At 38.7% G+C, this 16771-nt stretch overlaps 1 protein-coding gene across 1 annotated transcript; it reads right to left on the reverse strand.

The window, feature by feature from the left end:
- Positions 1-6653: 6653 nt before the first annotated feature.
- BNIP3 (BCL2 interacting protein 3) lies at positions 6654-13949 on the reverse strand. The gene is made up of 5 exons (XM_085299777.1): positions 13745-13949; positions 12557-12641; positions 9883-9989; positions 9625-9774; positions 6654-7949 (listed from the first exon to the last, which is right to left on the reverse strand). Exons 1-5 carry the CDS (start codon positions 13870-13872, stop codon positions 7898-7900), a joined length of 522 nt encoding a protein of 173 aa, XP_085155903.1. The 5' UTR covers positions 13873-13949; the 3' UTR covers positions 6654-7897.
- Between the last annotated feature and the right edge of the window lie 2822 nt (positions 13950-16771).

Raw genomic sequence — 16771 nt, forward strand, 5'->3', positions numbered from 1 at the left:
TTCCTGGCCTTCCTGGCTTAAAAAAGGCAGGAGTATTGGGGGGGGGGGAGGTTGATACTTAGCCTCCCTTCTTGTTTGTTGTTAGTGATTCATGCCTGCTGTACGTGGTGGGATTTTTTGAGGCTCTAAAATGTGTTGTTAAAACTCCAAGACTAAGTGCCAGCCAGTATCTCAGACCTAAGGATTTTCCTCCCTGGCTTGGTATCTTAGTTATTTTGCTTAGTATCTTGATTTTCTGTGAGGTAGAAGTAGCATTTTTCAGTTCATCCTTTTCTCTCTTCACTGTCCAAAGCAAGCTGTTACTGAAGCTTTGAGGCTGTCATCTTCTGTCTTCTCAGGTGTGGCGCTTCTCGCAGGTCTGCCCCCAGCACGGATGAGCGCTTCGAGCGTTGCTCCAAGCCCGTGAGATCTGGTAGGAGGTTCTTGGGMTCAGAGCGAGAGCTCTGCCCTGCTCCGCAGCCGGATGGCTCTGGTCTTCTGGAGCCACGGGCTTTCTGTTGGACTGGTGGATACTACCTTCTTCCCCAATGGGAAGGGAGGACTCAGCTGTTGGAGCTTCAGCCACTAGAGTGGGCATCCTCACAGTGAACCTGCTCCAAGGTAAGGCTATTATCCTCTAGAAGCTCCAAAGACAAAAACRCACCTATCCTGTGTAAGAAAGGTTACCGCTTAACAGGAAGGGGTAAAAATGAGTATTAAATTTGCCCTTTTCAARGTTGTAGGGATCGTGTGGTCCTCTTCAAAGGCTTTTGTAATATGCTGTTGTACCTACAAAGCACTATTTTTAGGCTCAAGAGTCAGAGAAATCAATTCTGTCCAGCTTTTAACCAAAGGCCCTTGTTTTGTACCCTGTCCAAAGGCCGTATCTAGGAATTAAATAACCTTTCAGACTATCTGTGACAGAGGCATGCAAGGACTTCCCCATGCAACTGCCCAGTCCTGGAATTGCAGAAAGGGGAGTGAGCAATAGTTTCCTATGTGCAGAATCACTCCTACGTCGCTCAGTAAAACCTGGCATAGGGTGGTTCTTTGGTTCTCCCTCTTTCAGATACTTTAACTGTTGGCTGTTGGAATGGTTTCAGGGATGGTAACAGTGAGGATCCACCACCAGTGGTGGATCTAGATGCTGTTCAGTTATCTGGGTGTTGTTTGAGCGTGGGGGGACAATAATCCCCCATTCTCAATGAATGAAAGCTTGAGAAGATAAGCGAGCAGCTTCTTGTGGACAGTAATTCATAGCTCAGTAGTCACTGAGTGTTTACTTATGGAGACAACCTGTAGTCAGGAACAAAAGCCCTATGTATCCAAATTCATGAGAAAGTACTTTAGGGAAACACTTAAGAAATTTGTCTTTGAAAAATCAGCGAGACTGATTTCTCCACCTTACAAACACCAGATATAGTTGGAAAGGAATTTATCTTTAAAGCTGGGGGCAGGAGAGGGAGCTCTCCTGTGATGCTTATAAATTAGTGTTAAGAAGCCTTGATTAGTATTAATTTTACTGTTTTGCATAGTATTTCAAAATGTTTATTTAGCAAGAGTTTTGCTTTAGCCAGTTAGAGTGCAGTGCAAATAGAGACAGGCTTTTTTGCTTGGTTGACTTGTGGTTTAAGGCAAGTTGCTTGTTTTGGTATCTGTGTGAAAGCCAACAAAGGCCGAGACTCTAAGCGATACTTGCCTGCTTCCAGGTTATGTGCTGCCACTTCCACATTATTCCTAGGAAGGAAACTCTGGAGTAGCAGTTGTTCTTTCAGTCCACTAATTCACCCTTTAATATTACTTGTATTCTTTCCCCCTAATCACCACAACTAAAATGCATGATGATGATGGCTGCTAAAAAGACTCTTTTTTTCATACATCAGAAAGAATAGAATATGTGGAAAAGTGTTTTCATACGTCTTTCTACCTCTAGCTTTATGTAAGAAACCCTTGTGAAAGCCAAAGCAAATATGTAAGTATAGCTGTTCCTCAAAGGTGGATGTGAAGCTGTATTTATGCTTTTAATTTGGGAGGGAAAGAGGGACTTGTAAAGCAGGGATCAAAAGAGGCTTGAGGGAATCTGATCCCAATGAAAGGAGGCCCTGTTAGCTGCTCTTTTTCAAGTACTCCGGAATAACACAGTGCCCCCTTTGTTCCAGGACTGCCCGGGCGGGTGAGTTGTTTGTAGAAACCCGGACGCGAAGTATGTGTGCTATAAATAACGGTGTAACAGCCGCTGTGCTGTGAGACTTAGCCCTGTCTGGTCACGAGTAACGCTGACAAGGTGGAACTGAGGGAGCCACCTCGACCGAAACACTCTTAACTTCAACTCGGAGCTCTCCCCTCCTCTCAAAGTGGAGAGATTTCCCCATCCCACCCACACTTTCGCACAGACAAGCTTCTACAGTAGGTGTAGCATCTAGCAGAGTAGTTGGTGTGTGAGTAGCCCACCAGTAAAACCCGGTCCTGATTTGTGCCTGGGAGTTAACCCTTCTCTCTCCTCTTCCCCTAGACRGTAATGGAAGCATCACTACTTTGCAAATCTCCCTCTGCTCCTTGATACTAACTTCTGCCCAATCCAATCCCTTGGGCATTACAAAAGCAAGCAGCAKCTGAAGCAAGTTGTAAGCCATAGCTTTGTATTGAAAATACTCAGTCTGAAGGGTTGTTGATCACGTGTGTTCTCCAAAATTGCCACTGCTCGCATGTGCTGACGTAGYGGCTCCCCACTGACTTTCTATCACGCACATCTAATCACCCAGTTACCGAGGTGGCTGAACTAAGTGATCTCATTGATAGTCCTTCAAATCTGTAACTTCGGCTTGTGGAAACAACAAAATTGTTGTCCCTGAAGTGAACAGCATGGCATCRGGTGGCTGAAACTCTTGGGTTCAAAGAGTGTTTAGACAAATTATTGGAAGGAAAATTTGATTGGCCTCTATTAATCGAAAGACACCATCTCTMTTCCAGTGAACTGCACCAGGAAAGTGTACGTGGTGTCTCTTTACACATGTTCTCTTTTAATACTCTGCACTGGGCATCCTCACGTGCTCAGTATCCAGGCAGACTTCTGATCTTTGTCTGTCGTTGTTCTTGTTTCACGTGTGGCCCATCTGCAATGTGGATGCTCTGGGAAAAGTGGGAGGCTGTGGGAAGCTCTCCTGCTACGCAGCTGTCCTCGGACAATGTGACAGGGAATAYATGCCACTCCAGAGAGTGTTAGAGAGGCTCCCGTAAGTGAATCTCCTCCTCTGAACACTGCAGAGTAAGAAGGATACATGTAAAAACAGCAGAAACTGATTTTTGCGGTAAGTCACTTCTGTTCTATCATCATAGAAATTGTCATTCTTGGAGCGTAAGTACTGTCTTTGCCTCCACTGTCTGATGGTGGCCCTTGTACAGTGAGCTTACCGCGGACCCAGCCTCACAATGTCCTCTGCAGCTGCAAACGACGCGTGTCTCAGGAGCAATCAGCTTGGCAGGTAAACCAGTATCTGCTGCAGTTTGATTTCCAGTACCCAACTGCTTGGGCTTTCGAGTCTGCTCTTTGCTGATGAYGGTAGCATTCCGCTAGCAAAGCAAAGCATGCTCAAAGCTTTGAACCCACGTAGAACTGCTTTAAAACTGCAACAAACCRATTGCTGCTCAGCTGTTGCCGAGAGGCTTCTGGAGAAGGAATGGTCTTCTGCTTGCCTTGAAAACCTCTGATTGTAGTAGCTTTCAAGGGACTGTAGAAAACACGTGGATTCATAATATTTCTTTCATGCCTGCCTTTTTGTTTCATAGGCTTTTATACCACCGTCTCAGTGACAGTATTTCTGGTGTAAAACGATGCATGCTGTGATTCCTCAGTGGGCCCTGCACCTGTTCCCTGCTGCCTGTGGCATAAGCTGGCTAAGTTGCAAAGTATTTAAAAAATACCGTGACAAACTTTGCTTTGAATGGGACTGTTTTCCTTCTGTGACTGYGTACTTTGGCTAAAGCTCTCTGGTGCCTTGACAGAATCTGTGTGGTTATGAAATACCCAGGTCCACCCTTCATGGATTTTCCRTAGCAAGTTCCTCCTTTTGCCCCTCTCCCTGTCCCACCCCACCCCACGTCACATGCTCACGAGGTCCTGTTGGGCTTTCAGCCGAGACAGTACAATGCTATGGAGTCACTGGTGTTGCCAGCTCAGCACGTTACAGACATTGTTAGGCAACTGTCCAGGTAATGCTGGAGCAGTAGTTCCTCTGTTACTATAACTTCTCGTGTTGAAGGGCAATTGAGTTTTTCAGCCATTTACCAGTTGTTGTGCATCAAGCCTCTGAAACCGGTAAAGTGTTAGTTCTGAGTTGCAGCCGGTGAATGGAGCCAGGAATCTTCTTTTCCAAAGTCGAGACCAGGTATCAGCAATGTTCATGGCAGGAACATCCACTATACAGAAAAGAGCGCTGAACAGAAGGCAGAGCAAGACAAACGCCTTTCCCAGCCTCGATGCCTGCGCTGACTTTTCTGCTGTTTGTGATGTGAACTGCTACATGCTTTGAGCAGAAATGAGCCACTTTCTAAGTTCTGCCTCCCATTAATAATGATTTCTGTGAATATTTACTGGGAAAGGCAATAATATCTTCATTATGTAGAAGATTTAGGCAATCATCATGCATACTTATTCCCACAGCTAAACTTCTCCAAAACTTACTTTCCAAAGTGCTTGATTTCAGTTTTCCATATCCAATTAGACTTCCAGATGGATAGCCCTTAGTGACTGAGGACCTGTCCCAAAACAGCAGATACAGATTCTGTTGCCTGAAGGACAATGCTGCTTTTATCGACCGTACCTACAGACAATCTTGGGTACTGTTTCCCCTCTGTGCCTGCAGCTAACGTGCCTTCTCTTCCAGAAGGATCCTCTTGTGTCGTCTTAGAGTGTGATCTACATCAGGAAGGATGAAACCCAAGCAAAGTGCTCTGGAAAGCACCTGACTGTGCAAGGCTGAGCATCCGGAGGAGAACAAACTGTCCACAGAATGCAAAGCAGAAGAAAACAGTACCGTCTAGATTGTTTTGATGCCTGTAAGTATGAGGACCAAATGGGGAAGTCTTCAGTGCAATTTTTGTGAATTACTAGCATGGTAAGACATTTTTAGACCCTATCTTTCAGTACACTACTTGTACACTGGTTATAACTCCCTTTTTGAGAAGCCTGGGCATGCTAAATCAATGTTGAAGGCACAGGGGCAAAAGGCAAACATTTGACCACAGAAAACTGATGTAGATCTGTAAAAATGTCTTGGTCAGTATTTCAGTAATGATGTTAAATGTTTTGTTCATTTAATGATACTATAGTGACTAGGTTTGATCTTTTTTTTTTTTTTTTTTAAATCAACCTTGCTTCTTTCAGTCATGTTAAAAATAATTATATATCAATTTTGACTCAGGGCACCCTAAGAATTTGCTACTATAAATAAATTTATAGTATATAATAATATATTTATAGTAGCATATGGGCCACAAGAGTGGACCATATGATGATTTTTAAGTGTTATACAACATTGCTTTTTCTGAAATGAGTAATAGTCACCTTTGGCATGTCATATAAATACAGTGAATAATACATTGAAAACTAGTCCTCTGAAAGAGGATCTTAAAAACGTGGGTAAATAAAGTGATAATGTCTTTGTTACAATCCTTGTTTAAGTCAAAGAGCTCCAGGTACTGAGTACATCATTAATACCTCTGATTTTTTGCTGCTGCTTTCTTTCTTTTCTTTCAATACAGATTAAGAAGGAGTAAAAATTAAATGTATAACTACCTCTAATGACCTCAATCATTATAATCTAAAAAAAGCTGACTATCTGCAAATGCCTCTGGGATCAAAGAATATTGCAAATAATTGAGACCTTCCACCCCTCCACCAAACCAGAGGTCATTTAGTCCTTAATAAAAGAATGTGGAGTATGGGTCATGGTAACAGGAATTAGGGCTGGAAAGCACTGAGAGGAGCTGGTGAGGTTTTTTAGCAGTATTTTTATGGAATCTCTATTTTCTTTACACTTATATGCAGTAGTGCATATGATAAAAAGGTAAGAATTAAGGGGGAGGAAGAAGCTGATCTAACTACTATTCAAACATCAATGGGTTTTTAATACTATTTGGGGAGAATGCTGACTATTTTTAAAAATAGGCTTAATTTCACTGCAGTTTTGCTCCAATTATGATATACATTCAAGCAATTTATCAGCTGATTTTTCACGTAGACTGTAGTTAGTTATTGGTCTCTAATATCCCATATTCGTTCTATGGGAAAGATTATTTAGAAATAAAAATAATCCTTAAATTGAGTTCTCTTGCACACATACTGMTATACAGCATGCAAAGATAGAACCTATATACCTCCTATGAATGGTATGCCCTCAAATACATGCACGTGAGAATTTCCGATAGCCTTTACAGGATTACACTTATGGAAAGTTAAGCATGTCTCTCTGCTGGGTTGGGGCCCACAAAAGCCACTGTTCGCCTGTGTAACGACAGTCTAGTCCCACACCTGTGATGTGATTTGATGACAGGACATGAACCCTGTATGGTGTTACAAGGTGCCCCCTAACCAATAAATAGATTTATTTTTTAATGAACATTGCAGATCTGTTTCAAGCACAGAAGAAAAACTCGATATAGTTACAGGATGAAAATAAAGTAGAAAGCATGTTTATTTTTAAATGATGATGCTGGTACAAAGTAAAATACGTATATGAAAGTTCAGTGAGTTTTAGTTACTGAATGACTTCTGACTAATTAGCAACATTCAAATTTAAGAATTAACAATAAAATTGTTTTTACGTAAAAACTTCTTAATGATTTGCCAGTCGTGCAAATAAACAGTGTGAAACTGTCCTGTTTAAGAGGACAATAGATATACAGAGCCCTGTCTAATGCTGTTTTTAGCCATTATTTTTAAATGCTTAAAGGAAAAGGAAAGAGATAATTCTGAATCCGTGAGTAACCCTTTTATTTAAACATATAAAATTTATGCTAATTTGGCAAACATCCATTTTTCTCATTAAACAGGACAATTACTGAATGAAAATGCCTTCCCTTAATACAAACAAAAAAGCAAACAAACCTTTTTTTCAAATCTATACAGGGATGAGATAAGTTTAAGATGTAAAATTATTATTTTACAGATAAAAAGACTGAGAAGCACTGGTCTGCAAGAACAACCAACAGAAGGATCTTCTGTAATTCAGGGGTTAAACAACAGCCTTTGCAAAGGAAACTACTGGATATAAGGTTAAAATTTTAACTTGGACAATTGTGGATCAGACTCTGCACTAATAAAAATTGAAATTTTACTGATATGTTAAATTCTTGAAGCTGATTGTGTCTTTTAACATTTCATGTCTCACACAAAATGAAAGAAGAGCTAAGCAAAATCTTAAGTAAATGAAGAGTTGCCTCAAATGAGGTAAAAGCTTTCTCTGAATTACTGTATACGTTACATAAGGCCACACACTCTTTTGGGCTAATCCCTTTTTGTCATGATTACATTAGCAGTGAAGAATATTCACATCTCTGAAGTATTAAAGAAATGGCAGTTTAGATGAAGATCTAGCTGAATCACGATTGCTATATTAAAGCTAAGGTTTTGTTTTTAAACATCAAGTTCTTATAAATTTCAAAGATATTTCACTACAAAGCAATAAAACAGCTGTTAATCTGCCTGAAACATGCTTTATGAATGGATCCAGAAGACTATGTATGTATTATACCTTAGCTTTAGCATATCTTCTTCCACTCTTACTAAACTAGGAACACAACGTATACAGAACAGATACACACGGATCATGTAACCATTGCTAGCACAGAAGTTTATGCTGTTGACCTCTTGTATTTAGATGAATATTTTCTTTGCTTTGAAAGTGGATTTTACCTGCCTTTAAAAAGTACTGCTTGAAGCTGTGGTTGTAAGGCGTCTTCCAATGTAAATCCTGAGGGTCAAGAATGTATGGTCAGTCAGTGTTGCATTTCATTTTAAAAGGAATGTACAGCATGTAAGGAACACTTATTTTCTCTCTCATCAGATTACTAGTTATGTAATTTGCGGTAGGAGCAGCAGTGCCYGCTATAATTAAGAGAGCAAAACAAGTGTATAGTATAAAACTCAGTTTTCAGCTGCTTATGACTTCGTGCGTATCTTTGTCTAATAATGCTCCATGTATTCTAACAGAAATTAGTTCTGTGTAAGCTGAGTTATACCTGTTTCAGGAATGCAAAAGTCAGGTAAGTATGCCATTAACAAGATCACATTGCTTCAGAAATTCTCTGAAGTCGGTCATTTTGTTACATTTTTCCTTTTGTCATTGTTTTTTTTTTTTCTATTTGCTAAATATGTTAACATTTCTAAATATCTCATTGTACTGTAATCTTCAGGAACTTTTTACTATTTCTTCAGTTGTTTCCCTTCTTGGTATGCTTTCACAACTGCCCTCTATGTCTTATATTTATTTACTTTCTATAGAAATGACTATTTTGAAGTTTAACTATTTAAACTGCTTTTGCATTAAGCATGTTATGAAGAAATGATTACTGTTAGCTATTCTGTGCTGGATTGGAATGTTACAAGATTGTAGCAATGGTGAAAGACACCAGTAAGTAAGTAAGTACTTATGTTACAAAATTTGTGTTCATTCTGAAAGGAAAAGTCCTGCATGCTTTTGTTCTATGTTGTGTTATTCAATTTTGGAACAAGGTAAGAAAGTTGAATTGATTTCATGCTGCTTTTATGGTATAAGGAGGATGAGATCTTGATTTTTGTATAGGAAGATCATCTGTGCTTTCATACAGCCCCAATTATGCATAATAAGGGACTAAAGAAGATTGGGACTGTCCCTCATTCCAATTACTGTAGTTGCACAGCCTTCCTGTCTACTTTTTCAAGACTATGTCCATGCTAGTGAAGTATTTGTTCCTCAGAGCTGATTTCTCTTTTACATTGTCTGGCCCTACCAGCCAAATTGTATATAAGAAAAGAGTAAGAAAACTATACTTAAGAAGAAATACTGAAAAGCTAGGACTGAGATTCATGTAAATTTCCATGAACAAAACTATTTTTCATTTGATGTTGTAAACTATAACTAGAATTAATTCTTATACCTTAAGCAATAAATGAAGTTGTTTATTTTCCTAAAGGACAAAATTTGAGGCATTCTCTCTTGCATCCTCTCACTCTAAACTTCTGCAGCCTTGATAAGGGTTCAGGATCTATGCAAGTGAGTGAGCAGAGAAAGAGCAGGACCAGAGCTAAGGGAAGAAGGTTCCTTGGAAAACAGGCATCTCCTCAGAACTCCAAACCCTCTCACGTGGTACAGTGAACTCATGGGAGAGAGGCACAGATATGCCTGGACTCTCAATGTTCTTTGCAGGTATCTAGGAATCTGCCACTCTTAGGTACTGGCAAACTCTGCTCGAGACTAAAAGGCATTTAATCTCTTCACTCTGTGTCCTGTAGGTATTTTTAAAGGAGAAGGATAATCTGAAGCCTTATCCAACTAAAGAAAATCAATTCCTGTTTTCTTTGTGTGTGTGTGTCCCTCTGAATGTGGAATTTTAAAATATGATAATCGTTCAGAATGGAAAATGCTTCTTTTTTAAATGTAAACTTACCCTAGTCCAATGGCAAGCAAATGAGAAAGTAGCAGAGATGGAAGAAAAACTTTCAAAAATTCTGCTGAGAATATGCCCCCTTTCTTCATTACACTTGTATTTCTCATGCTGAGGGTGGCTGTGCGCCTGGGATGTTTAAAGAGGAATTCCCTAGTTTTGAGGAAGAAAATACAAACACATCATTTAATTAAAATGTACTGAAACTTCTGGAAGTAAAAGCCATATCCAAGGTCACCCAGAAATACTCGCAGCACTCACTTTGGTGGGATGTTCTCAGGCCTGCTGGACCAGTCCCATATCCAATCTGCATTTTTCTTCAGGAGCCTTTCGACTTCTTTCCTCCTTTCAAGAAAATCTTCTTCAGACTAGAAMAAACAAACATTATCAAACTGTACACTGGACTATTATGGCTAGCCAATTATTACTGCAAAACAAATCTTATATCCTGTGTCTAAGCCCATATATTAGATTGTACCTCTGCAGCTCATTTTTTTCATGATTTTTCTGTATCACTTGTACTACAGTATTTAGAAACTAAATAAAAACCCAGTGTGTGTTGGGGGGGAGGGGGATTTGAACAGAACAGACTAAATGCCATACTTGCTTATGTAAAGGCTACACTTGGAATCATAATGCCRCAGCCTGTATTTCACCTTCACGTAAAGGATCTGAAAATATCCAAAGTTCACACATCTRAATGATATTTGGTAAAAGAAACTTCTCATTTTCATATAATTCAAAATTATATGGATATCATACTTATCTCATCTGAAKATCTATGACACAAGCCAAATAGGTGAGAATTAATTTAATAAAGCCACTTGGCTTTTGGGCCAGTATTTTTTCATACCAAGGAAACTTGGACTACACATGAAGAGAGCCCAAGTCTATCTGCATAAATTTGTGCAGCAAAAAACAGGGRCTTCATTTCAAGGGAGTACACTATAAATGCTGAACGAGAATACAATTTGCAGCTTRTTATATGTGCATTAAATTGAGTCGAAGTCTTGTGATAAAAATAGTATGTGGATCATAAGATTTAAATAGTTAYGTATACACATGTACACTTAAGAATGGAAGTACAATTGTCCAGACAACTCAAACACTCTTCTAGTTTTTTTTTTTAATTTTTAATTATTTGATCTTGTAGTGTAAATAATGATTTTTAAGTATAGGAGTTTTCTGATAACATAAAATGTAACAATGTAATGTAACAAAAAACCAATTAATTCAGAGTATATGTATTTATTTTACCTAAAGCTGATAATTCATTCAGCTAGATTCCTGTAGGAGCTGTAGAGATGACTGAAGAGTTTTGATAGGAAAGGAAGAAGATGCATATATTTTACATGTAATTTTTGAGAAYTAATTGAACTATGCATTATCTATACAGCTGTATAATTTAGAAACTAATAAAAAACTGAAAGCTCACTGAGTTAAGTGCTGTACTAGCACTGAACACAAAGACATTCCTTTCTTAAAGTCTGTAACACTGGGAAGAGAATGAATCTATAAATGAATACAGACAGCCAGGGAGACACTAAGATGAGACTATGTAGCACATAGCCAGCCTACAGATAAAGGACCACAGTAATTGAGATAGAGGGACATGATAGAAAAAAAACTAGTGTTTTTAAAATAAGATGTAAAGGTGCTGATTTATTAAAAGAATTAAAGGAATGACACTGCACATCATACACTTTATTTGATGTTGAGGCCATAAGTGAAATATAATCTCGATTGCTATTCGCTAACCTCGCAATGCGGTCACAGCTACAGAACACATTTCAATTTAAAGAGAAAATAATAGTATCTTTGAACAGAAACAGCACAGGGAGAGCAATTTACCTAATGCAGAAAATCTCTGGAAAAACRGGAAGATTTACTTAAAGCCATTCTAATACTTTTGTCCTCAAAATGTTTTTTGTAAGTAAAAAATTTTAGTATAGTTAGTAACAAATTACTTTGAAGACTTAGGATTGTAGCCTGTTACAATGCAATAAGTGATATATTTATGGAACATGGTTAATATACAGTATGCTTTTTTACTCTTGTCAATGTGTGAATCATGAATTTTCTTTGCAAGTATTTAAACAGAAATTGTACAGAACGGAACTGGAAATAATTGTGMATTTTCAAAGCAGTATGTAGAAATGTTCCTGTTAAGTACTAGTCTTGAAAAGGAACTGGAATTATAAAGCTACTGCACTACTTTGCAGTGGCTGTCATGTTTAAGTGACTAGAAATTCTTGCTGCTGTCAAATCTACTCTTAAATTCATAATGCATCTGTAGCAGCATATTTAAACCAAGTAAAATCTCATTGTAGGAGGTTCTTGACGTATGTATCACATAGACAACCAAAGGAAGGRGAGGACACATCTGCAGAACACTAAACTGTATACCCATGCATATGCATGTTTCATGTTCCCTGTACATCGCAGAGTAAAATCTGATTGTGCCATGATCACCGATAAGATTTTACTCACAATTGACCTAWTAAGTAGGGAAGAAAAATGCCCATTCCACAGAGAGACCATGATACAGAACATAACTCAAGATCTCAAAAAGTTGGAGTCTCAGCAAAATGTTGAATCAYAGTCTAGTGGTTATCTTCTGGACTATCTTTCTCCTGAAAGCTACTGTAGATTCTGAGGATGAATGTTTTGATTTGTGGCCGGAAAGAGGCATTGAGAACCAGGCCATTTTAAAAGACAAGAGGTTAAGGCACGYAAATCCCTCTGAAAAATCTCAGATTACATATTAAAGAAAAAAAATAGTCCATGCAAATCAGATTCTTAAAAATAAACATAAAGCCTGATTCTGCAGAGATTTTTCTAGGTTACTAAATTACTCAGTTGCTTAAGTCTTTGCATTATGTTTTCAAACCATATAGTAACAGATTCATTCACTAAAGCAAGGTGAGCTTCTTACCTGGAAGCTATTCTTTTCTCCACTGCTGTGACTCTCTATTTCCAAAACTCTGTTACTGTCTTGAGGCGTTTGGGAACGAGGAGGGCTTGACAAAGAGAGAAGCACAAGTCAGAAAGAGTGCGTTATATCTTTTCATGATTATAATCCTTTTGGGGTGAACTAAAAGCTGGTGAACAGAGCTAAGAAGCTATAGTGCCCTGACCTATAATTCCTAAAAGGATCATCTGTCAACTGGCAATATGATTCAYTCATCATATACAGTTAATCTTTTATTTCCTAACTGAATCTGCCAAGAACCTTGCTGCACAGAGCTGGTTTTCAGTAGTGTGAAGATATACCTGTGAGGTTTTAAGTCAGGTATGGCCCATGTTATCAATAACAACTGATGGATGATAGTGGGTTTCGAACTGAATTTGAAGTAATCAGATGAAACTGTGAGGTTCTGCATCCTACTGTACATTTCATGAGTCTTGTAATTCCTCTGGTTCAATAAAGTTTAGACTGCAAACCTCAAAGCCCAGAAAAGTCAAACATATTAATCTATCATCTACATAGAGTTGTACATTATACTTCCAGAAAWCTGTGTTTTGCTAATTAGATATTGGACATTTTTTTAGCAATTAGATATCTAAGAATTCTTTTACCAGATGTACATCCTTACRAAATACAAGTTTTTTATCACTTTTTCCTTTCCGTTGCTTCTGTTTAAGGCAGCAGTGTAAGCAGCATTATATGCTCTTGAGAATGGCATTGACACTGCTTGTACAAGGACCAATCCTTTAGAATAAAAGCCACAAAGTGCTTGAGATTTCTCCCCCTGCCGGAAAAAGACTGCTCCTAGCCCACAAGCAGCAAGCCCATGCGAAGTTCTGCTGTTGAATTTCTTCATCAGGATACACTAAAACTTCAAGAGGATATCATCATGAGTGTGAGATGTCTTCTAGAATCCTCTTGCCAGTAACTCTTTTCTGGTTTCAGGACACACTTCTATCCAAGCCTTACTTCAGTAATTATATGCCCATCTATTAAGTTTTCTGTCTCCTCTTCTCTGTCTATGTCTAGGCATTTGCATATACACATACTCAGGTATGTGTATACATTTCTGTATGTCTTTGCCTCTTGTACATAAAAATAGCTTTGTGTAATAGTGAGCTTTACTTTGTTTTTCCTATAGCATTTTATGACTACCTGTCACAGCGTGAACTTTCTCTTGAACTGCTTCGTCCAGATTCATGTTGAGCATCAAGGAGTATTTTCTCCATGTCACCATTGTGAATGGAAATAGAGGCTGGTACTTGCTCTTGGCTTGTTGGCATCACTGTATTTCCACTACCGTTTCCATTACTACTGAAATGGAGTTCTACCCAGGAACCTGCATATCATAAGTGAAAATAGAACCAGAATAAATCAGGTGGTTTTGCATAAAAGGCATGTAGAACACAAGACTCTTGATCCTCCCCAGTGTGATATTACAGTATGATGTCCAGAAGTTCTGGCATCGATATCTCAGCTAACAAACATGATGAATTGCCAAAATGCGGAGGTTTTGTTAGCAAGCTGGAAAGTCTCACAGAACTGAAAAGAAGCTGGTCATATGCTGTGTCTGTTTCTGAAGCTAGAAATCTTTTACTTTAATTCATAGAGATATATGTAATTTTTATTGTTCAACACAGGTGGGAGCCCAAGAATCTAATCTCAAGGACTGATGTACTCTGCCAAAGTTTAGTTATTAATTTACTCAAAATATTTTAGGATCAAGACTCCAGTCTAGTGTGTTTTGTTTAGCCTTTTTTCACTAAACATTTTTTTAGTTGTTACTGTTAGGCAATAAAGGATATGTGGCAATGACTAGATCATGTGTTGCTGTTTGCAGTATTTTTAACACTGACAGTCACATGTTGCTTTGTCTTAAAGTGTTCTGAATAACAACTCTCTTCAGGACTAGCAGCAACCAATGCACAAAAGGACCCATACCTGTTTTGTCATTTGAAAAATTAGCTCAGGGAATTATTTAAATAATTATATAAATGGCACTGGCATTTATCTATACAAAAGTTTATYTATGTAAAATTTGACAACGGTGGAAGTAGGTACACGTATCATGCCCATCGTAGGACACGTTTCAAAGCTCAAGAGTCCGAATGGGAAATACAGCAGTAAATACTAGCAGAAAGGCAGGTGGAAGTATCTGAATTTTGGTTAATGCAGCAGAAGGGCTCTCTAGGACAAAAACAAGGAAAGAGAAGGACAGACATTCATGTTTGAAAAGTTCTTGCTCTGATGTTAAGAGAGAAACTGGACTATAGAAACAAGACTGTGGCAGAGCTCAGAAAGCAAGTTAAATTCAATAAAACAGCAGAAGGAATAAAGAAAAATAAAGGAATAATGTAATGCAGAAAGAGAGAAGCTAATGAACAGATCTAATGCAATATATAAATCAAAAAATCAGAGAGGTACTCTGACTGCAACTAGATTAAGGTTCAAAAATAAAACAGCAAAAACCAAGCTAATCATTTTCCATTAAAAACAACAATTTCTCTCCTCTTAAAAATCAGAAGACCCATAAGATCTTTTGAATGGAAGCTTTCTGGGTTACTAACTTCTAAAGAAACATTTTTCTGGATAATCTCTCTTTTACTTTGCAACTTTTTAAGTGACTGATTATCTGTTTGTTTGTCTACATCTAGATAAACTGTTCCCCACCCCAGCTTCTGAAATACTGAGCTGTCAGAAGAATGATCAAAACCACTGAAGTGTAAATTAGGGATACTGTCCAACGGGAGCCTTAGTTCCAGCTACCTTGAGAGTATCATCTAATAGGAGTCTGCCTCCCTTGCTCCTGATGCCCCTTCACATCCTACCTCAGCTTCTGCTCCTCTACTTATTATCAGGCTACATGTACTGCATTATAATAATTTGCATACATGTTTATAAGCTATATTTCCTATAAAGATGTATACGACTTGGGGTGCACTTCCCACATCACTTTTCAACAAGTATCAGCACTCTAGACATACATAAMACCTTTATACACCACATTAAAGTTACACTACTTAAATGTGGTATATAAACTGAACTGAAATCTTTTTGGATAAAGCACAATTAATGTATGACAAAACGTGGAGAAAAGAAAGATTACAACAGAAGGATCACAGAATACCTGCATATTTAACTTGTTTCCATTTTTTTCTTCCTTTTCTTTTAGACACTCTTGTGGCAAGCATTCTGCTACTGTATTGACTTGTGGTTTAAGTTGTTTATCACTTAAAGATAGCCTATGTTTTAATAAAGCTGGAAATATAAACTGATATGAACACGGGTAACATGGCGGTACACTCTGATCAGACTGAGTCACAGGAAGGACCTTAGGAGAGAATGATGTTATATGATGCTCTTGGCTAGCATACACACTGTGGGAGTGCAGATTAGCATAAGAAAAGACACCAAATAAGTTCTCAAAATCTTAATTTCTTAGTATATAGCTTTCAAAACTGGAGATTTGGATGTCAGAAACAAAAAACAACTATAAAAAGTCCACATATTCRAAAAGGAGAGAATATGCCTCTTTGAGCTACTAAAATCCCCAAGTGAATCATAGATTAATATGTAGCAGCACTAAGATTTCCCACTTCTGCAAATTCACTTGGTAAACGCAAGATTCATGCAGATGACCCAGATTTTTCCTTAAAGGCATATCCTAAACTCTCAATAGGTGGCATTTTGGGGGGAAAACAAAGGTTCTGTACCAGGGTAGGTATACTTCATGAGGCTATCTTAACCTAGCTGGTCGTTAAGTTACAGGACCGAGATACCACGGCTTTTGGGGTTTGATCGGTTCTTTCACCTGAGTCTTAACTTCTCCCTGTTACTAGGGTGCTTTATAGACAGTTTCCTGAGAAGTTACTGCCAGGACTGCCGTAAGAATCACYCATTAACAAAAGGAAGATCTTATTAAATGAAAATCTAGTATTTATACCCAGCTGTTACGCACGGATGGATCAGGAAAATATTATTTTTCTCTTTGCGTTCGCCACAGAAATGCAGCGCTGAAGAACTCAATACCCGCTGCCTGCCAACTGCGAAAGCATCGCACGGCGACGGCCGTTTCCAGGGCAAACGCCTCTTCTCCACACGGCAACCAACGTCGCCGCTTCTCCGGCAGGGACGCGCGGCCCCCCCAGAGCCGCGGCCGGGCCGCGGGAGGCCGCCCCGGGC

This window comes from Rhea americana, unplaced genomic scaffold (assembly GCF_003343005.1).
Source record: "Rhea americana isolate MKP2758 unplaced genomic scaffold, rheAme1 scaffold_154, whole genome shotgun sequence".
Lineage (NCBI taxonomy): Eukaryota > Metazoa > Chordata > Aves > Rheiformes > Rheidae > Rhea > Rhea americana.

Excerpts from the sequence above, each read along its gene's own strand:
- BNIP3 (XM_085299777.1), bottom strand. The coding sequence starts at position 13,872 with ATGCCAACAAGCCAAGAGCAAGTACCAGCCTCTATTTCCATTCACAAT. Across the intron at positions 12,642-13,744 it reads GAAAGTTCACGCTGTGACAG|CCCTCCTCGTTCCCAAACGC; the intron begins GTAGTCATAAAA and ends CTCTTTGTCAAG. Across the intron at positions 7,950-9,624 it reads TTGCTTGCCATTGGACTAGG|GATTTACATTGGAAGACGCC; the intron begins GTAAGTTTACAT and ends CTTGACCCTCAG.